This window comes from Scleropages formosus, chromosome 15 (genome assembly GCF_900964775.1).
Source record: "Scleropages formosus chromosome 15, fSclFor1.1, whole genome shotgun sequence".
Classification (NCBI taxonomy): Eukaryota; Metazoa; Chordata; class Actinopteri; order Osteoglossiformes; family Osteoglossidae; genus Scleropages; species Scleropages formosus.
The window spans coordinates 2,982,162-3,004,496 of NC_041820.1; the positions used below are offsets into that span (position 1 = coordinate 2,982,162).

The window sequence follows — 22,335 nt, forward strand, 5'->3', positions numbered from 1 at the left end:
AATGGCACCCCGTGTGCCAAGGAGTTGTGGTGACCATTTAGGCACAGAACCTACCGGTGAGTTCACAGAACAGCCCAACCAGCACACAGAGGGTATGCTGGTCACCGGATTTGAGGCCATTCTGACTAGAGCGGCATTTCAGTGATGACACCTATTGGCATCCTGGGTAAAGATACAGCTACGATTCTCCAGAGAACCACTGCATACATGCATTTCCGCAGCAGGTCGGTTTCCTCGAAAAGCCTGCTCTATTGTGTTGTGCATCAATCGAGAAATGAGAGTGAAGCTTCTTATTCTTATTTTAGCCAAGAGTTTAACGTAGCTACCTACGCTTTCCCTACATGCTGCATTCGGCTTACTCAGATGGAAACTTGCGGGCCTGGGCGAGGACTTCTATGTGTGAACGTCAAAGGAGGTGATCAGAAAATGTAGCCGTGGTGCCAACGGAAGGAGTGAGTACCTTCTGGCGCAGGTTCAATCAAGAGAGCAGTGCGACTTGCGAGACTTCGCATTTATTTCATGGGATCAACAACAGTAGGAGGCGACATGAGTTGCTAGGCTGATGTTCCACTAAGCCTTCTGAAATTGCCGCGGAGATGTGCAGAGGTTAGTGGCTCGGAACTCTTCCACTCCTCTAGAAAAGGGCTTGCCCGACACTGGGCTGCAGTGCACTTTGGAATTCCCTTGCGGCACACAACAGGACAAGCCCTGACTCATGTGCTTCCACAGCAGGGTCTGGAGCGAAGAATACGGCAAACAGAAAAACAAACCACAAAAAGCAACAGGTGACAGCACAGGCTTTCTGAGCCGAACAATGAAGCGCTGATCTCGAGTAGTCGATCCTCGCTTTTTCCACCTTTCCCGAAGAGTCTCTAACCGCGTCTGTCCTCCTCCTGCAACTTCTCCAGGGTGCAGCCGCCATCCCGACGCCACTCGGCGCGTGCGGCACGTCCTGCTCGCTCAGACGTGCTCTCAAAGATTAATTAACCTTGATAAATTAATCTAATTAGTTAACACGTTACCCAAATGAAATCGGAGTGCGTGATTACAAGCCCTAATGGCTGCAGTGGCAAGCGTTCCGCATTCGGGGGTGGCAGCAGTAGCGGGGGCTTTGGGGGGGCTGCAGTAATTGCCTTTCATAATGGCAGTTTTGAAGGTCAGTCTCTTTCTGCTGCATAAATGTCAGAAAGGCGGGGCAACCCCTGACGGGCAGGGAAGTGAGGTTCACTGGGAGCACGGCTCGCCACGGGTGCTCTGAGAAACCATCCGCACGTACCACCAGCCGCCTCTCTCAAAAGGAAGTGTCAGAGCCTTCCTGTGGCATGATGGGAAAAATTCGCACAGGCGCTCCGGTACTTCAGCAGCTGTCCGTTAAGAAATTGGTTGGCTGGTTAGCGTTCAATCTGTTTCGTTCTCGGACCCGTGTACATTGCACTCCAGATGTTCAGCAGGCCAGGCTGGTCAGGCACGGAAAGACCGGGCAGAGTGCTGTGTCGACCTGACCTCAGGGGCTCTGGGAGCGTGAGCTGAACAGGTGAGCAGTTTTATTGCCCCTGCGCTGAACTCCCTCTCAGCCAGCTGGGGAATGGTACCTCAGCTTCCTTCCAACTGCTGCATCAATGCCAACGCCCGTCCTCCCTCCCCCCGCCCCACTCCTCTGACCTGCGTGCCGCCTTCACCGTATACCCGTTGGCACGGGCTGCTCAAACAGGAGGGCAGGAGCAGATGTGCAAATAAACAGCTGGCGAGGTGTGCGGCGCTCCTACCGTGCACAAACGCCATGGTTGAGAAAACAGACATTGTGATTCATAACGATATAATTTAATTAGTGCACGTTTATCAAGAAGGCATAATTTCTCTACATTTGTCAGTTCTGCTATAAGGTGTGTTACAGTTATGCAATTTGGATGCAACGTGACAAATAAATAGAGCAACACAGTTTATATAATGACAACTTTTGTGGGTGCAATTTGGGAACAATGTCATTCCCATCTGACAGCGATGAAAAAACAAGGTGCCACAAACTGAACACTTGTTATTTTCATGCTTTTTTCCAATTTATTTGCAATAGAAGCTTATTGTAGGTTTTGCTATAATGTAATTTAGGATGTGCCATGACAATGGTGACAATGGTGTAGATGATTACTGTTCTTAAAGTTCTCTTCCCTGAGACCAACTTTTCCCCACTGAAACTTATGACATGAACCTGCACAAAATGATGTTTCACGGGAACACAACTACGACATTTCAGCAGAACCGACTATGTATCTGCAAACATGGACCAAAGCCGTTCAGGATACAACACACAGCCTTCTGGTTGAAACTTTAGACGTTTAACCACAACCATCAACCAGCTGCTCTGCTTAGAAATTATTTTGACCTAAGCTGTATGAATGCATGAATATAGACACTTTGATTAGTAATTACTATTATTATAATTAACCACTATTGAACTGATGCTTTCATCTATAGGTGACTCATAATGTTGGGTTTGTATCCTGGAATGCACTAGTACTACATGAACGAAAGCTGAACTGTGAAACTCTGGTAAACACCACTGGCAAAGGTGACGGTAGTGTTCGCAGAACTGCGACTGGTATCTAGAATTGCCTTTTCGTGTACCGTGGAAGCACTAGCACAGGAGTGGCTGGCTTGCCTGGTGCATACCGTCGTTTCACAACTTCTCTTGCAATGACTTCCGTGGAAGCGACGCCATTGGCTGTGTCAGCACAACACACACCTCTCCTCCGTTTCCTGCTGGAGAGGTCTGGGTGCCTTCAGTGTCGCTCCAAATGTGGGTGTGTGCCGTACACCCGCCCTGAGGAAGATTGCGAAATGTGCAGCTGTGCATCTCGCCGTTGTGGTTACAGAATGCGTGACCCAAAGGAGCCGTTGCTGTTGTACCTCTGAGGAACAGATAGGCAAGACAACACTGCTGTTAAGTTCAGCTGACGCTGACTCTCGGTGACCGCAGAGTTCCTCCAGAAAGTTCTACTCCTTTTTAAGTGGGCCTAGTGTTGAAAGTGGTGTGTGTCCATTATCGCTGTGATTGAGTTCATCTATCTGGTTGCTGGGTGAACCTCTTCTTTTTCCTCCAACTCTTCCAATTACCACCATCTTTTTTGAGAGAATCCAATCTTCTCATGATGTGTCCAAAGTATGATAACCTCTGTCTTATTTGAGCTTCTGGTTTAAATTGGTCCAACATCCATCTCTTCGTTTTCCACGGTGTCCTACGCATCTCCGCCAGTAGCACAGTTCTGTTGAGTCTATGTTTTTCTTGTGCTGGTCTTTTCAATAATTTTCTGAGGCAATACAGATCTGCATAAACCGCACGACCGGTTTCAGCAGAGTTAAAACTGAAAGTCTCAACCTGCTTTACAGTCCCTCTCATTATGAAGAGTTCACCAACAGCATCTCTATGGAGCCACTCCATTTTTTGGCTCTCTGCTGCACAAGAAGCTCACCTTCACTCAACAATGGTTATTCGCCAAGCGCCCCCAAAGCCCATCCCAACTCTCTCCCCCTCCCGCCAAGGCCATTTTCACTGTCACTTGTTAGCTTTTGTTTCTGAACTTTTATTTTGACATTTATCCCTGGCTTTCGTGTCCCATCCAACCTATAATTTAGCCCTTTTAAACGGCAACTTAATTGTTTATCTCTGAGACAGGCATGGTTGCTCTTTTCAGGTCTTCATTTGCTCTGCATTAGGGAGCCTCTACCCGGCAATTATCAGGCATTTTCCTGGGTTCAGCTTTAATAAACACAGCACTAAACCCGTAGATGTCTGTGCCTGACGTGAGGAAGTCACTTCAGAGACAAGCAGAGCCTTTTAAAAACATTAAGGCTGGACTGGCTGTTCTCTTTGTTACCCCGTTACAAGCTGCTTCTGAAAGTCGTCTAAAGCTTGGGACTTGTTCCGCAGAAGAAGTGCTTGTGTGGAAGGTGATGCGGTCTGTGGGATCACCTGCCAGCAATTATCACAGAGGGAGGCCTTATGATATCAGCAAGAGGAAGTGAGCAGGGATCCTTTTACATCTTATTTCAAATAAGAAAGAATTCACTGTGGAGGGCAGGACAAGAGACAAAAAGAGAGTACAACCAGCACTTTTGGGGAAAGAATCAATCTTTTCAAGATACGAGGGCTTCTGGGTATTTCAACAGTGATGTGAAATTAGGTTAAACAAGAGGGTGATACGGAATGACACGGTGGCACAGCAGAAGACTCTTGATCCTCACAGCTCCTAAACTGTGGGTTCAGATCCGGCTTAGTCATTGTGGAGTTCACACGTTCGCAGGCCTCCTCATGTTCCTGTGGATTTCCTCTAGGTACTCTGGTTTCCTCCCACAGTCCAAAGAGACATGTTTTAGGTAAACTGGTGACTCTACATGGCCCTTAGTGTGGGTATGTGTGAGTGAAAAAGTGTGTTACTGGGCCTACGATAGATTGGCACCCCACCCTGGATATACCCTGGCACAGGCCCCATATTTTTAGGACAGACTCTGGACCACAGTGACCTTGCAATGGACAGTTATTCCAATCAGTCACTGATAATGGATGGGTGGAAGAGGGTGGGTGATATGAATAACAAATACAACAGAGGCCTTCACAGTCACACTCTTACATGCCTGTTGTCTTGGGTGGGTGTCTGTGTGATGAATACCGACATTAACCGGAAATTAGAGGGAGTTTTGCACAGCATCCCAACACATCCTGTGGCCTTTTAGCCATAATAACGGAGAGAAAGGAGCTGGGTAGGCGCATTGTTTGAAGTGGGTGCATCCAGAGGAGCTGCCTGATTGGAGGAACCCCTTTCAGTGGGCAGGCCTTCCCACTTGGGAAATAGCAAACAGCTAAAACTAGAATGCCACCCAGAACTCCAACTCAAACTCCCAGCATGCACTTCACTGACCTCCTCCCACCTGCCAGCCATCCAGATCCTTTCTGTACCCTGCCTGTTTGAACACTTCTCAAACATCTGTCCTTGAAACACAACCAGGAGTGGTGAGAGGGAGTCGGGACCGCACTCACATCCTCTCTCGAGGAAGGCTTTTGAACATGGCAGCTGCTGAGGGTGCAGGAGGCCAGCACCAGAATCGATGCTCAATACATCCTACCACATGTTCCTTGAGGACACGCCAGGAAGAAAGGGCTGGCTCTAGCTGGTCATGAGTTGTGGAAGAGGACGACGCTGCACAACTGGACCTATTATCCTTCTTACCATGCAACCAGAACAAAGCTCCACAGAAGCACAGCCAGAGACGTAGATAACTCAGAATGGGCCCTACACTTCCACCGGCACTGTAACATATTTCCCTTAGTTTCGGCAAACAGCAGAGCAAACAGAGAGACATGTCTGGTGGGGGGGGGGGTATGGAGGGCCAGGGCAGGGAAACAACACTGGCAGAGCAGGAGTAACCTGCAATTACTCTACAGCTCTTAAGATTCCTGAGCGGTTGCTCAATGTTTACAGTTCAAGGGCACGGTGGGGCCGCAAATTAGAACCACTCGCTCTGTAGGGAGACATTTCGCTGTCACGCACAGCCTCAGGTGGACGCTAGCTGGACGGGAGAGAACAAGGGCAGCAGGCACGTGTTGTTTCCACTCTACCCCTCTCTAAATCTAATCTTTTTTTTATGAAGAATAACACGAAGAAGATGCTTTGTCGCTGAAATGTGAACCAGCATCAAAGGTAAAGGCGTGGCATTCTGGGAAAGAGGACATACAAAAAAATAAAGGATACAAGAGCAGTTTTGGCCATCGAAAAAGAAACTTGCTACCACCAACCTGTTGGTCACAAGTTACATTTATTCATTTTGGAGACACTTCCTAAACTGATGTACAACTCGAGAGTAAACAAGAACGCATTTCACAACAAATAACTTCAGATACACACTGACAATTATTGAAGAACAACTTGTCTAAATCCACCATGTCAGAGGTTCACATCCCTCAAGTAGCTGCCCATAGAAGTGACATTCAAATAACAAATACATAGATAATCATAGCAGATGGTGTTGGACTCATTTATGGAGATGTCAGGAGATCAGGAGAGAAGTGGGCCTATAAGAAAAGGGTGTGAGATGCTTCTTGAATGCTGGAAGGAATTCAGCAACTCAAAGGGACAGAGGGGCTGCCATAATAAAGCCAAACTCAAGAACGGATTTTTGAGTTTGTGAGTGGGGCCACTATTACATCTTAACCTGTTAATTCTGTACTTAGAGGAGCTCTAAGTAGAGCTGCTAGTGAAAAGTCACACTGCGCCTTGAAAGAATGTCCTGAAAAAGAGGCCTGGAGTGTGACACAACAATGCAATATTTTGAAAGACAGCAGGGCAAAGCCACAACCCTTGGTTTTCAAGACTTCATTCAAACAGGCAATTCCACAAAAACATGATGGAAAGCCAAAGAAAGGACAATAATCCAGTGTTTAAAGCTTCCAAGTTACAGTTTCCCTTACCCTGGTGGTGTGAAGGAAGGGGCATACCAACTGTACCAGTGGGCTGTGGGGCAGCTAATTATAACCTAATGGAGCTTTAATGAAGGGTGGTGGAGCTGAGTGCATGATGTCATGACCACAGTGCCCTTATCAACACCCTTCAGAGACCTGGGTATCAATGTGTGGAGCTGCAGAGGGTGTGGGCTTGTGTGTGGGGTGGAGGAACCACCGTGAAGAGGTTTGTTTTCAGGGGTACCACAGCGCAGCCGCATGTAGCCACTACATGACTCAGCACACTATCTTTAGACACTTCTCTAAAAATCCCGGCCGTTATCTTAACGATGGGCTGAATTGTCAGCGACAGAAGAATGCGTTTATGTGCGACTGGTGTGTGGTGAAGTGGAGGATGTGGTAGGGGGTAGAGAGAGGAGCTGTTGACGGGGGAGCTCATAGTATGGAGGCTCGGCGTACGAGTCTCACATTGTGTTTATTTGTGCTACCGTTTGTCTTTCAACAGTCAAAGCTTTGAGTAGGAGCAGCTTTCGTCTCTTATGGACTTCTCGCAATGCAGTGCACCTTCGCTTCACCTTGCCTGACAGGTGAACAACTAACACAGAGATGCAACACTTCTCTTAAGGAAACAAGACAAGCAGACAGACAAATGCACAGACAGATGTACAGACAGCACCATGCAGAGAAACAAACAAACAGCATTCCCCTTGCGCTCTGTTTTAGCACAGCGTGATTCATTGACGTAGGTTGAGGAGTAAGTGGCTTTGTGTCACTCTCAACCTAATCTGGGCTTTGTACGAGCGATTCGTGCGTTTGGGGGAATTTGAAGTCGTCAGGTGCAGAGATTGATAAGGCTCCGTCGAGGGCGTAAGCGTTCGTTTATCGCCTCCTGACTGACAGGGTGGAGTTCGATTGCGTTGCCTGGGCGCTCTCTCTTTCCTGTTATCCTCCAGAAATATGAGTATTTAAAAGGAGGTGTGCTGGTGAAGAACGGCGCGTTTCGGCTGGCGCTTCCAAACACCTGCAACCTGACGCCCTTTCGTACCCGTACGCTCGAGATGAAAGACTGAGCTTTATTCAACTTTGCACAAACTATCTCAGAGCAGCAGAAACTTTTGACGTATTTTTTCAGGCACAATGTATCCGCTCCTTCATCTTTGAAGATCTGGAAATCAACGAATGTAGCACAATCTCTCATTGTGGTCACCGTGGGAGACTCCGCTACACTGGGTCCTCTTTATCCAATGGTTCTTTATCTGATGGCTCTCACATACTGTAAATAATAACCAAAAAAATCTGAAAGATCCACTTTTATGTAGAATGGTCAAAAATACTGAGTCAATTATCTGCAGTCAAAAGCAGATAAAGAACTGTCAAGAGAGCACAATCACATTCTCTGCAGTGCTGAGCAGCACAAACACCTCAGTTCAGTAAGAATACAATACAATACAATATAGTTCAGCAAGGTACACTGTGAAAATAGCAATGTCACAGGCAGGACATGTTTTTTTGTTTCATTCTCAGGAATGAGTGGTCGTCATATGAAGAGGACCACTTCACTTTGAATGTTCTCAGGACTTTGAGGTGTGTTTTGGATTGGTATCTTGCTGAAGAATAAAGTGCTGGCCAAACGGCCATAACTCTGATGGAATGGCATGCCTCTGAAGTATGCTGTGACAGTCATGCTGGTTGAGACTGCGTCAACATCATAAAGACCACCAAGTCTCTGAGTTGCAAAGCGGCCCCACAACATCACACTGCCACCTGGACACAGACAGCTCTTGCCTTCATCCTTTCTATGTTTAACAAATACACACTGGCTGGACCCAAATATTTCACAAGGACAACTGGTCAATAAGTCCAACTCCTCAAACATCCAGTTTCTGTATTTTGCGGCTCAGGAAATTCTGGTTTCAAGCAGGTGGGCTCAAACTTCTGACAGGCACAGTAACTGAAAATGAATGGTAAAGTCTTTCCAGACAACTGTCCCTTAATGAACTTTACCCAGAATGCCACTGCACAAAAGACAAAAAGGCTAACGTGCTTAGTAACACCTTATTATGGACTGAAAGCAGTTGCATGGAGGTCTCCTCTTCTGCCTGCATCTGCAATAAGACTGTTAACACTGCTTATCTCAGCCAACAATATTTCTTGATTTTAAGCATCACTCTACGAACGCTTATGCTGTGGGGTTTCTTCTGTCTTTTTTTTTCTTTTAAATATTACTGTTTTTCCATGTTACGCACCGACTTCCATCCCAAGCATGGACACAGCCTGTGGCACAGTGAGCCTGGCCTTGGTAAATACTACATTTTGGCTGCTGCCCATTAGGGTCTGTGGAGAGTGCCGGCTCGTCAGCGTCCTCCTGACCACTGCTCTTCCACTCTACTCAGTTTTCCACAGCTGTTCAAGCGCTCACGTGCCATTTGCTTGAGGAAATCACCTCTCTGGAGGAGGAGGAGGCCACGCTTGAAACGAAAATTAGATGCAGTTCCGCCTTACAGCCAGAGAAGAGCAGTGAGAGAAGCAGAATTAAACAGGGGAGTCAAAGGGAAGAAAAGAGAAAGTCAGTGCAAATGAGGAGTTAGTGCTGGGCCTGGGGGGTTCCGTCACCCCTGTGCAGCTCAGCACCACAGCCATGAAGAAAATAATTAGGGTAAAAATAATTATTCTGCAGAGGGGAGGCCTCTAGCTGACAGCAGCACCTCAGGGCTGCGGGTAGCTAAACATTTTTTGAGAGGCCTGGAGGCTTCTCTGTTGCCTTACGCCGAGTTGTCACCTCTTTGACCCCGACCGCACCTTTTATCAGCTGGAGTGCTCCCACGTGGACTTTTGTACCAGTGCAAGTTCTCCAAAGTCCACTCAAAGGTGTTGCTATGCCATTAATGCGCAAAGACAGGTGGGATCTACACCTACATGTAGAGCTACCAACAACTTTGGAACTCTGAGCACCACAACCTTCAAAAACTCCACCCATTAAATTTCGATAATCGCTTGTCCAGTGCAGAGTCACAGTGGCCTAGAGCCAATCCTGGAAGCACAGGGTGTGAGGCAGGGCAATGACACACACACCAACACATACCAAGAGCAATTCAGAGTCATTAATTCACCTGAAACAAACACCTTTTGATTGCAGGATGAAACTGGAACACCTGGAGGAAACCCATGTAAACACAGGAGGAAAATACAAGCCACACGGACTAGGCCAAACTAGAACCCACAGCCCGGAACCTGTGAGGCACCAGTAATACCCACTACATCACCAAGCCCCCAGCTGACTGAATGGATTATAAAAATTACAAATGGGCAAAATGAGACTCCCAGCAGCCTTGCTGTGCTGCTCTTCTGTGATACATGTCTGTGAGACTAACACCTGTGATGTGCAAATATATCGTTTTTACAGAAAGAACTGCTACTTGTGAAAAAAATTTACTTTTGATGCAGCGCTCTTAAGGGGGTGCACAGTCAAAGCTCTGACATGGGAGTTTGAGGAGGTGCGCAGCCTGTCCCTGGTCTCGATCCACGCTGTCAGTAAAGGTCACCCAGTGCTGCAGCCAAAGTTAGGGCCTGGGGAAAGTGACATTAGAAAGCAAAGTGGGCCAGGTCAGTGGGCGTGAAAAAGCTCCCGCTCCGTTGCCAGGGCGACAACACAAGGAAGAAGGAAAGGAGAGTAGAGGAGGCAGTTGAGGGACGACACTGCTCCCGTTTCCATCCCAGCAATTGGTCTTGAGAGTCCTTGTCTCTTTAGAGAATCTGCCCTTGATGCCTTGCTGTGCCATATGGGTTGGAGAGGGAACACAAGTCTTGTAGGCCCTGTTCCACTGTGTGCCTAAAGGGGGAATACCTCTAGCTGTTTCAGGGCTTATTCAAGCATGTACATTCTGGTTTCCAGCAACTGCGGAGACCTCTGTCAGACAGCAGTACGCAGCCATGACAGTATCCAGCATGTACTTCCATATCTGACAAATACAGCCTTCTCTTTTCCCAAAAGCACAAAGGTAATGATATAATTCTGTGCACATTCTTGGCCCTGGGGTGTTTTGCATTTCTGTGGGCCCGTCAGGTACGATCTCCCGGGCTGTCAAGCAGGAAGGCAAAACGGGCTTGAAGCGGAAATCATGGCGGTGTCGAGAGCACCAGCACGACAGGAAGACACTGGCACACTATGGCCCAACAGGTTTCGTGTCTTATCTGTAATCCAAACAATGGAGACAAAAGGCCTTCCTCTTAATCAAGTCCACCTGAAACCGCTTGCAAAAAAACAAATTATTTCCTGAGCTGATTCTAGTTCCTCTGGTTCATAAAAAACAAACTTCTAACACACTAAGGGACATCCCCATGCTTGCCACCACATCTTCTGCCCCCCTGACCTCAGTGAAACAAATGCTGTGGAGCTACATGTCCCTCACGCTACCATGCCCTTCCTGTCGCTGAGACGCAGAAAGGTGCTGACGGCTGCTCTCTCGCCACAAACTCATCGAAGGGCTGTTATCTTGATGATCGTGAGCAAAGAGGGCTAGATGAGGACTCGTATGACGTCTGGGCCTACTGCATTACACACCCGCTGCGTTTATGTGATGGCAAAAAAAAAAAAAAACACAATAACACAAAAAGGAAACAAGATTTTGGAGGGGAATTTTGAGGTTCTGGTGACCAGACATCAAACGCACCTGAGTCTCAAATGAGCCCAGTGTGATGCTGTGGGGCTCAATTCTGAAATCCCTAGTGTTATGTCGTCGATGAAGACGTCAAATCACCAAGCGCTGCCTTTGAAGTGGAACCACGGGAGAGGAAGCGTAAGGTGTAGTGCATGGCGCACATGCATACCGCTGACGGAGGACACCTGAGAGGATTCCGTGGGAGAAAGAGTGGACGCTTTCAAGTTGTCTTTTTTCCTGCAGACACAGCTCTTTGTGCTGCGTTGCTCGTTTGAGCCGCTCACCGCAGCCCTTCCACTTCAGAGATGTAGGAGGGACAGTCATAGTCTTTCGACACCTCGGCCCGCGGCGTGACTCAGCCCCTTTCCAGTGGGCTTTCCTGTAGACCAATGACGTCACAGCTTGACTCTAGTGGCTTGCGCCAACCTTCTGTGGTCCACCCCCTCACCAGCGGACCAGAGCCGATAGGGCAGTGCACCAAGGTGGGGGGGTAGTGCTGCTGCAATGCCTTCATCACAGGCAGAGGACAACAGGTGGGCAGTTCAGCACCTATCGGCTGGACTTGGGGAAAGAAGGCTTCAAGTTCAAACCCCTGCAGGGTGTGAGGCATTGTATACATGACCATGGAAACAAACCATCTGAAAAACCCTGCTCACAATGGCAAACCAGCTGAACTAAGTATGTGAATAAGGTGAAATGATATAAGAATGCACGTACAGGAGAACCAAGAGGAAATTCCAGGGGAAACCAGGTCGAATACCCTATCAGGGGTTCTACCATGAGCACCTTTAAATCCAAACTTAAGACTCACATGTACAGATCTGCCTTCAGATAACACACTTGAACACTACCTTCTCGCCTCTCATTTGCTTTAAGATTATTTTGTCCTCATATTATTTTCTATTTTTATTATTGTTTTTTGTGTTGTGTTCATTATGTTTACTGTTATACATTTTTTTCTTGATTTTTACTTTATTGTATTTACATACAGGTTGTCTCCAATTTACGGTCGTTCGACTTACAATTTTTTCGACTTTACGATGGTGAGCTGGCAATAGACATTCAGTAGAAACCCCACTTCGAATTCTGAATTTTGATTCTTCCTGAGCAAGCGATATGCAGTGCAATACTCTCTTGTGATGCTGGGCAGCAGCAGCAATCTGCATCTCCTAGTGTCACGCAGAGGCGTGTATTAGGTGTATTAAATTCATTTTTGACTTATGATATTTGATGGGTTATGATGGATTTTGCGGAACGTAACCCCATCATAAATTGAGGACCACCTGTATCTCTATTTTACTGAAAAGTGCTTTGTGAGACTGCTTTAAAAGGCGCCATGGAAAAAGTTTATCATTATTATGATTATTATATTGGTCAACGGCAGCAGCACAAACTGTTTTTCTGTATGCCTGAGGGTTTGAGTGTTTGTCAGAACGCACTTCAGCACAATGGAGTGCCAGGGCCTTGTGGGGTGCTGAAGCTCACGTGCTCATGTATAGTGCCATACTCTGTTTAACACGCGGACAGAAGCCTCACGAGAGGCTGAGGTTCGAGGAGGCTGTACAAAGAGAGCATTTGCTTACAGAGCACACGATTGGATATAGCTGCACGGGAGGGGTGGAAGGGAGGGGGAGAGGAAGGGAGACAGAGAGAGAGATGGGGGGAGAGGGAGAGATGCAGGCCAACGAGAGCGCTCAGGTTCAAAGAGCTCTGCTCTCTTCACTGCTGCTCAGCAGAGATGGGAAAAAGAGAGAGAGTGAACAGGCGAGCAAGAGAGTGAGTCCTCTGAGGTCCACATGGCTGGTCCAGCCCGGAGACACCGCACAACTCAGATCTGATGCACAGTGACGGGCCGCTGATTAGTCAACTCGCAGCCCCAGCGACCAGCACAGGCACACGCACTGCAAACATGCACACACAAATATCCGCATATAAAATGAATCCACATACATCAAACACAGTCACACTGCACACAATGCACACAGAAAACACAACACACATAGAGTAAGAGAGCCAAACAACAGGTTTTCCAGAGGTCATTTGACAACAGCAAATCAAGGCAGACATCCGAAGAAACAAACAAAAAATGACATCTGCAGACAGACGCAGCACAGAGAGGCTAATTGGAACATTCATACACAGTGATGCGTGCATGTGTGGGTGCGTACAACACACACACACATACACACAGCTGTCATGGTCTGCGCTGGAGGCTGCGCTTTGGGCCTACCTTGAGGAGGTAGACAGGGATGTTGCTGAAGTCCACTGGGAGTTTGAGCAAAAAGCGGGCTGAGAACTCCCCCGTCTGCAAGGCACAGGACACACACAAAAAACACACACACACACAAAATAAGGAAAGGAACACAGCAGGTGGAACTTTATTGTGTTATGAGAGCACCTTTCTGGACACTGTTATTCCGATCAATGTCCCTGTTAACACCACATTCTCACATGGAGGGCATGACTGATGGAAGTGTGTTCTCCTCTTCCATCTCCTGCAGTGTCCACGGAAACAGGTTCTCCTCAGATTCTGTGACTGTGCACGTTTCACATGGACAGGCCCCAACACAGCCATGCCCGAGGGATTATGGGATCTCCAGGGGCTCACGTGTTGAATTTCGTACTCTGAAAGCTTACTCGCTCGTTACTGTATTTGTGCGTCGTTTGAGCGGGAGGCAATGTGTTTGTCATACCCAGGTGTTCTTACGGCCCGCGTAGACCTCCATGCTGCGGCCGTAGCTCGGGTCCTCCAACAGGCTGTCATATTCAAAGAGCAGCCGGGAGCTCTCGCGCAGCCGCTGGCACTGGTACCGGTGGTACTGCTGAATGAGCTCTTTCACCAGCAGCAGCAGGCTTTCGGGGTCTCCGGCGTCCCAACGCACCAGGTGCTGTGGGAGACACAGAGACGGTCAAGGCTTGTGGTCAACAGCTGCAGCTAGACACTGTGAGCAGGGTGCTGCCGGATGGTGGTGATGCAGCACACCCAAAGTACTTCTGCAAAAAAGCAACAGGAATTTATATTTATCCATTTACCAGATGTTTTTCTCCAAAGTGACTACTAAGCGACTTATACTGATTTAGTCACAGATTAACACAGCTGGGTGACTTTTACTCCATCAGTTCAGCGTAAGTATCTTGATCAAGAGTACTGCAGCTGGATGCATGCAAACCTTGGATCTTTGAGACTGAGGCACTGGCTTCAAAAACCATGTAACCTGGTGTTCTGACCAGCTGAAGTGCAGAAGTGTGTCAGAATCAGTTCTCTCTCACACACACGCCAAAGCTTTCCCACATGACGACGAGAGATAGAAACTCATTAAACTGTGATTTTTAGCTAAACACACACTGGTGATCTGCTTGTGTGCCCCTGTGTTTCTCTCAGTCAGCAGCTTGTGCTCCGAGAGGCTAAAGTGTTGGAAGACAGACCTGGGGGACCAGTGGACATCCCCCCATTCCACCACCCCACCACCATGCGTCCATCAGAGGGAAACAGCAGCAGAGCAGGATTTCCTGATCTTATCAGGATCACTGCAGGCTGGAGCTGGCAACCTGCTGCCTCCCTCCTGTCCGCCTTCCCGCATCCCTTTCCATTTCTCCTCAAGTCCCCACTCCAGAGCAACAAGCCCCCCCTCCTGGCTGTCGACCCTGCAGGAAGGACTTCTGTGGGGGGGGGGGGGGGGGTTCCCTGCTCACACACCTGCTTGAAGGAATTCGGCAGCACTGCAAACCATGGAATGGCAGCTATAAAAAGCTGAATCTTCTAGTTCTGCTTCACTGTTTCTGGGCATTTGCGTTGCGTTGCGTTGGGTTGGAGTGGGGGATGATGTAGGTGAAGAGATGTTTACCCCCCAGCCTGCACGCAGCACAACGAGCTCTCCATACACCTCTGTGGATGGAAGAGCAGCCTCTTCTTACGTATAAATCTGGTCCTCCCACCAAGCAGCACATTCACACAACCTGCTGAGTGACCCCCACTCCCCATGTGTGTTAATCCAAACTCCTGAGGGCCAGGAGTGGGAGGGAGGTATTATTAATATCAATACATCCATTATCAATAACCACTTCCAGTACAGTGTCACGGTGCTCTGGAGTCTATCCTGGAAACACAGGGCATGAGACCGGGGACACAGTTGCCAGAAAGCCAGTTTGTTAAAGGGCAATCGCACACATACGTGCACACACATAAACCCCCCCCCACACCACAGAGTGCAGCAAACATGTCTGGGATCTCAATGAGTTTGTCATACAGTTAGGAGTTTAAAATGATTATGTTATGATTTCTGCTGGATCTTTATTGCTTTAGTGACTCACTGCATCTACACACTCCTGTGACACACACGACCCCGCGAGAGTGGCGAACCAAAGAGGAGCAAATCTGCGGTTGTTACATAAAACACAATCAGCACAAGGAAGAACTGCGAGAGACGCACATAGCCATGTATTCAGATCAGTTGAGTCGAGGGGAGAAAGTGTGTCATGTGTGAGTGTGTGTGTGAGAGACATAAAGAGAGTGGGCGTGGACGGGCGTGTGTTTTGGGCCACAGTTACGTGCGAGGTAGTTGTCAACATTGAGTCTCGCTTGCATTACTTCTAGTCGAAAGCACTGATGCCGAGAGGTCAGTAAGAGGGGCAGCTGGGAAGGTGCCTCTGTCGCTGTGTGTCTGGCGGGACGCTCAGAGACCAGGGCCTGCGGGGAAGCCCTTCCCATAATCCTCTCTGGCAGCACCATGCCACCCGTTCCCAGCTATCCCATCCCTTCCTCCAGCGTGACATGGAAGCCCATGCCATGGGCGCAGGCCAACCTCCCGTGCCCTCATCTCACCATCGTCACCAGTACACCGCCCACTAAACACGCAGACACAGAAAGCCATTTGTTTACAAGTTATCATAGGGACTACAGTGACTTCCAGCCCAATTCAATTAGGAACTTCTAATACGTAAAAGCCAAAAGATGTTAAAAAAATTCCAAAATGATGTTAGTTACACACTGGGGACATCTCTACAAGGCCCATTTTTATGGTTGACTACTCTTTTAGTAGCAAAAGGTTCAGGAATACACGCACACACCCCAAGAGTTTCTGCAGGTCCAGCAGCCAGCACAGGCGCAAGTGGGAGGACCTCATCAGCTGCCTCAGGTGAGTCACTTCCTGCTGGACACCCACACCTCTGCTGCGTTGGCTGGCAACACCACCTGGCCATATGCGGTTCCGTCAGGTGGCGACCGAACTAAATGGCTCGTTCCTGGTGCCTTTATTTTCTCGCACAGGACGTCATCAACAGTCATCGATTTTCCAAAGTGCCCCCCCTTTCGACTGCTCCATAGTCAGATGACTGACTCAGATGAAGAACATCATGCGCTCTCCGTGCTCATCATACCTGTTCCTGCTAGGTGGGGGTTAAATACTCTCCTGGTGGTGCCTGACCAACCCTCAGATAGAGACCTCAGACCGAACCATGTGCCTGCCTCCCTGCCCACTCTGCCCTCCACTAGAGGAAACACAGCTATGTCCAGCTGTCTTGCCCTAGTGACCTCATTACACAGTAATGGTATGATTCCCAAAACAAATGGGCTCTGGAAACAAGGAGACCGATTGCTTGAGACATCAGCAGGCGGATTCGGACACTCAGACGGGGCCTGCAATACGTCTGATCGCACCGGTGACACACTTCAGTAACGGATGTGGCCGAGCAACTCAGATGGACAAACGGAGAGACGGCGACACACACAAACAGCATGGCGGAATCAGTAGCAAAACCCACTGTGAGGCCACGCTGCGCTGAGCCGCAACCCATACACGCACCCAAAGGCTCCTATGCCACACCTACCCAAGGTGGAGGTCAACAGGTGTCTGCAACTTTATGATTTATGAACATGAAACTGATAGTGTACAAAAGGGGAGCTCTTTACAAGACGCCAACGCACTGTTTACATTCCTGCCAGGACACTTATCTGAAGCACTTCACCAGCCACTCTTTTCCACTGAGAACTTTCATAAGAAAGTGATAAGCGACTCAACGGCTACCATTTTTTGAGAGCTTTCGTAAGAAGGCCATTAACAGTGTTATGAGTCCCACGGATAGCTCCGCCCTCAGCCACTTCCACTGCCATTCCCAGCAAGGCGGAGGAGATAAGCAAGGCGAGTGTGTAGGCAGGGAGGTCACATGACGCCGATGTTGCGCCACCAGCCGGCTCTCTGAGGGTGGAAGTGGTGAGAGGTTGCCAAACATCCTTCCTGTGCGTTGTGAGGCTGCTGTGGGTGCGTCTCCCTCAAATCAGTAGAGCCCACTGGACCTCGAAAGCCCTGATTTCTGCCACCAGCGCATTCAAGTCTGAGACAAATCTGAAAAAACACACATAACACAGAAACCACCGGAGAACCAAGAACGTGTGAAAGCTGACACATCACTAAAACAAACACAACACCTGTCAGTCACACGTGGGACCAAATGGTCACAAATGAGTGTGTGTGACTGTTCTGTGATGGAATGGCGTCCCATCCATGGTGTATCCTGCCTCATGTCCTATGCTTCTAAGATAGGCTCTGGACCATATGACCCTACAGTGGATGGATGAATAGAAGTAAGACAGTACAACAACACAGACAACCTTTTAAACCGCTGAGCTGAAACGGGGCGACACAGCTTGGAGTGTACCGTGTGACACACTGTGCGTGAAGCGCCGGGCTGGAACACAGAAACTGCTCATTTCCCAAGATGTTCAGTGTCGCAGAGGCTCCACAAACCAGTCGATGCAAGTCGGCAGAGGAGACTGGGATCTAGGCGGCTAAATTCTGCTCTCCGTACAGATAGCCTATTAATACGACAAAGAAAACCACGAATAAGAGAAATAAAAAATACGAGGACACATCGCAGACCAGTAATTACACACCCATGCCAGGAAGTCCATGCCAAAGGACGGCCCAGCTGTCAACGCCCAGTTCTGTTCCCCAGCCCAATTCTTTCCATTTGCAGCTCGAGTCTAATACTTGTTTACGGTTGCCTTGGGACGTACTGTGATCTGGCATTTTGAGATAATTATATAGGCCAACCAAAATATTTGTGGTGCGTTTCAAATGATTTTTATAGATGCTGGCAACCTGATCCAATAAATCGCATCTGAGTAGAAAGTACCGTATTAAACCCAAGTATTAAATTAAAGTGAACAGGACACGTACTCGAGTGTAGGCTCATGCTGTACTGCCCCCGAAGGGTGCCAAGCGAGAGATCGCACTGAACTCTCACTGTCACATGTTCCACGTTCTTGCCATTTTTTTCCTCCCTGATGTGCAAACTTAATGTCGATTTGGCACTCCTCACTACCATTAAAAGAGTAATTTCATATCTCATTTGCATATGTGTGCATCTGTCGACTGCTGCAAGCCATCGTCAGTGCCGCTGTGAGAACGGCTCCTCTCCAGTTCTGCAGTGGTCTTCCTGTTGGAAAAAATAACGCCCATTTCCCTCACTTGCACTTGTCTATAACCACTGTGGCTTTTCCCAGATCCATCGTCACGTCAACAATAGTTACCATAGCGGCAGACTAACCATAAGTGTTCCCAACAGTATAAATAATTTTAGGGAATTACTATTGCATAGATCAGGAAAGGCAAAGGCAAAAAATACATGAAAACATTATGCTGGCCCAGGTAACCACTCTTTAGGCATCTACATGTAACTGCTTCAACTCTTCTTGTCGGGGACGGTACTGCCAGAGTTCCCATTCTCAACTTTCAATCCTCCACCACAATTCAGCAAATGCTAAGTTGCACATGAGAAATGTACTCATAACGAGATCACTAGCAAATTTAACATAGCACAAGGCTAAAGTCAGAACAGGCTCCAAACCACAAATTCTGCTCCATAAAGTACATCAACATAACCCATCCTGATATAAGATCTGTGGCTGTTCAAAAACTTGCACCCTACCAAGGTGACCTGAACCTTTTGGACTGACTGGTCCAACATGAATGTGTGGTCTACAGGGGAAGGGCAAGATGACACACTGCCTCCACCAGCGGAACTGGGTGTTCGAAAGCGGCACTGAGGTTCTTCCAGACAGCAATGCTACAGGAACTCAGTGTTTTGGTAACTTGGGCTATTATATAAAGTCGTGATGGGCTCTCAACTACGGGCTCACCTTGGCAAGCACACCTTTGTTGCCCGTTATGGCCACTCATGAATGGTGTCTTTCTTTTTTGTACAGACACTCTGCTTCAGATTGAGATCTGGGTTCGCAGAGTGAAACTACCCACTGCAATTTCTGTGCACGTATGAAATGGACTTGGTGAGTATGGAAATCCCTGAAATCTGGGAAAACTCCCACCTCCAATTAGTTACGGGCAATGTGTTCATTCCCCACTGTTCTGTCAAACTCCATCCGTTGCAACACGGTCGTGCCACTCCCTCCAGAAAGGGCAGGAGTCAGCCAGGGAGACAAAAAGCACCGTCACTGGGCCTGTGTCACAAGTCTCCATCCACCCATAGACCCATAGGCTGTCAACACGGGCTTTGTGGGATGCACCATGACGCTGGCGACAGAAGGACCAGTCGGGGAAAACAAACAGAGGCCGGCGCTTGGCTCAGAGTTCTCTCCATGGTGCAGGCTGCAGGGCTTCAGGAGCGCTGCATCGAACACGACGGCCAAGGCAGGATGAGAACGAGGATGACAGTGAGGGGAAGAGATAACAAGGGGCCACTGCATGGTCTGCACACACGCACTTCAATGACTTCCTGCTGTCGACGTCCCTTGGGAGCCGACACATTCACACTCATTCGGAGTACATTCACACAGGATGACACACACAGACACAGAAGATAATAATTAAAGGGAGTATAATAAATATAAAAATTGCCCTCTGACCAACGCTGGCCTCGATGCTTTGAGTCCTTTGGTGATGGAACCTCTCATTCAAAGCAGGCCCCTGTATGAAGTCAACATCTCCAGTGGGGTAAGACAAGTCGGGGGTGATGTAATAGTAAGAAGGGCGTTAGCCGGCCCTGACACTCTCAGAGCACGACTCCATCAGAGCCATGGTCCGACGCATGTGATACACAGTGGCAGCCCCTGCCAGCGCCGTGTACGTGAAAAACAACATTTGCACCATTTCAGCCCACTACAATTGAGGGCCGGGCTCGGTGAACAGCAGACACGTCCACGTGCCAGTTTAATTGGTACTTTTACCTCAAGTGACCACCCGAGCCCACCAATGCATACAAACAAGGACTCCAGAAAGGGCTCATGTCCCAGATAAAAACCCTATAAACCAGCAAGAACACAAAGACCTTCTGACCGGAGGCCAAACATACAATGGTGCCCCACATGGCCAGTGAAATATGTTCACAACAAAATTATCAGGAAAAGCTCTGAACATAAATTAAGAAGGTTTCGATAACTACAGTAAAAAAAATTTTAAAAAAAAACTGCTTCAAACAAAGCAAAGAAAGCACGTTTCCCATCTCCGCACCCATGAAGCACTCACTTCCCATCATTACATTGCTTTAAGGTCATCCCTGAGCTCCGCACCGACCTCTTCCCGAGAGTCCCTCCCCTGTTTGTGCCTGTCCCCGCCAACACCACACCCCAGTCCAAAGGCCCCTGGCAATACAATGCAGGACCTTGCACGGGCACCCTGGTGTTCTCATCCTCCCCAGTGGGACACTCCAGAGGAGAAACGGGCGGAACGTGCGCAGCTGGAACGAGACGTGGAACTCTGGGAAGTGAGGAGATGCTAAAGGTCGCTCGTTAATTACGGGAAAGCAGGAACCACCATTCTGGCATGCTGTGGCCAAAAGGAATGACTTAAGTACTGTTATGGGATTTGAAACATACAGAACATTTCAATGAGGGAAGACAATAAAAACTAAGTTTTCACACATGAACCAGACTGAAACACTCAGAAGTACAGAAAACCTAATTTACTGTTAAAATATATACATCACACACACACACACACCCACACCCATTTATAGGGACCAAACCATTTGCAAAATGTCATAAAAACAGCCAAGGGCCAGATTTCCTTGAGCAATTCTTGATCTTGCCAATGGATCCTGACTTTCCACACAATGGACGGCACTGGTTCTGCACTTCCTGCTCTCCGGGCCAACTCGGAGCTTGGACTCCGGGTCCCACAAAGCGGAAACGGGAGCGGGAAGCAGGCAGCAGGAACGTCAGGGCCAAATCAACTGAGTTCCCAGGGTGCTCTCTCATTACAGTCCAACCTTGGGGATTCGTGTTTAATGCGACATCACCGGATTCCTTTTAAAGTCTCATCCATATCCGTGGAGCCAGATTTTTTGACCCAACCCACAACAGCTCTGGGATGAGAACAGGTAACGGTATCGAGGCACCAGGCAGTCGCTGGGTTCGAAAACCACCGAATACCCTCGTTGCTGTGGCCGCCATGTTTTATTTACACTGCCTCAGTTGCACCCTGAAGTTCGGTCCAACTCGTTTACAAATTGGAGAAGCACACAGAGAGCTGGGACTCGCCCAGAGGCCCCCACCACAGTTGGCCTACTGGGCTCCCGGTGTGGGGCAAGCCACTGGAAAGACACGTCTAGACTCTGCACCACCCTCCCAAACTAAAAACATGCACCATCCCTTAGTCATTGCCATATTTTCCTCATTCTATATTTACTTTAACGTACCTCAACTTCACATGCTTTTGCGTCACATGTTCCAGAACCGATCCCCCACCACGGTCCCGGTACCCCCACCCCACCCAACAGACACCGCATCGCCACAATTAGCTGGTCTTTGTTCAGCTGGAGAAAAACCACCAAATGAAGAAAATAATTATGTCGTCGGGTTAAACTGCGGCAGTACGTTGGCATGCAAAGGAAGTATTAACCAGCCTGACATCAGCCGTGTGATGCTTTGTTCTTCCAGCACAGGAAGTCTAGCCCCTTCACTGGGTGCCCTGGCTGAGGAGTCTGTCCGAATGGCCGTCAGCTATATCTCCGCCTCAACAGATTTACAGCGGGTGTGAAAGCCGAGGCTAAAATTACGTGCGGTGGGACGTGTTGTTAATTAATAGTTGGTCGTGACCGCTGGTCCGCGGCCTTTCTGGGAAAGGCCCAGTTAGCACTGGGAGTGCTGGGCGACAGTCCAGGCTTCCTCTGTCTCCTCTCGCTCGCTCTCACACACATACACTGACAAACACAAACAGACAGCCAGGCTCGCTCGGACCCAGCGGCACACACCGGAGCAAGGCCGCGCTGCCT

The 22,335-nt window shown here is 48.6% G+C and overlaps 1 protein-coding gene across 2 annotated transcripts in view; it reads right to left on the minus strand.

Annotated features, from left to right (window-relative positions):
* babam2 (BRISC and BRCA1 A complex member 2) overlaps positions 1–22,335 on the minus strand; it is a 60,706-nt gene that overhangs the window by 25,122 nt on the left and 13,249 nt on the right. For both annotated transcript variants that reach the window (XM_018732780.2, XM_018732789.2), the window contains exons 5-6: positions 13,803–13,997; positions 13,340–13,414 (exon numbers count right to left, since the gene is read on the minus strand). In XM_018732780.2, the coding sequence (XP_018588296.1) occupies positions 13,340–13,414; positions 13,803–13,997 (270 nt within the window). The remainder of the gene's footprint in view (positions 1–13,339; positions 13,415–13,802; positions 13,998–22,335) is intronic.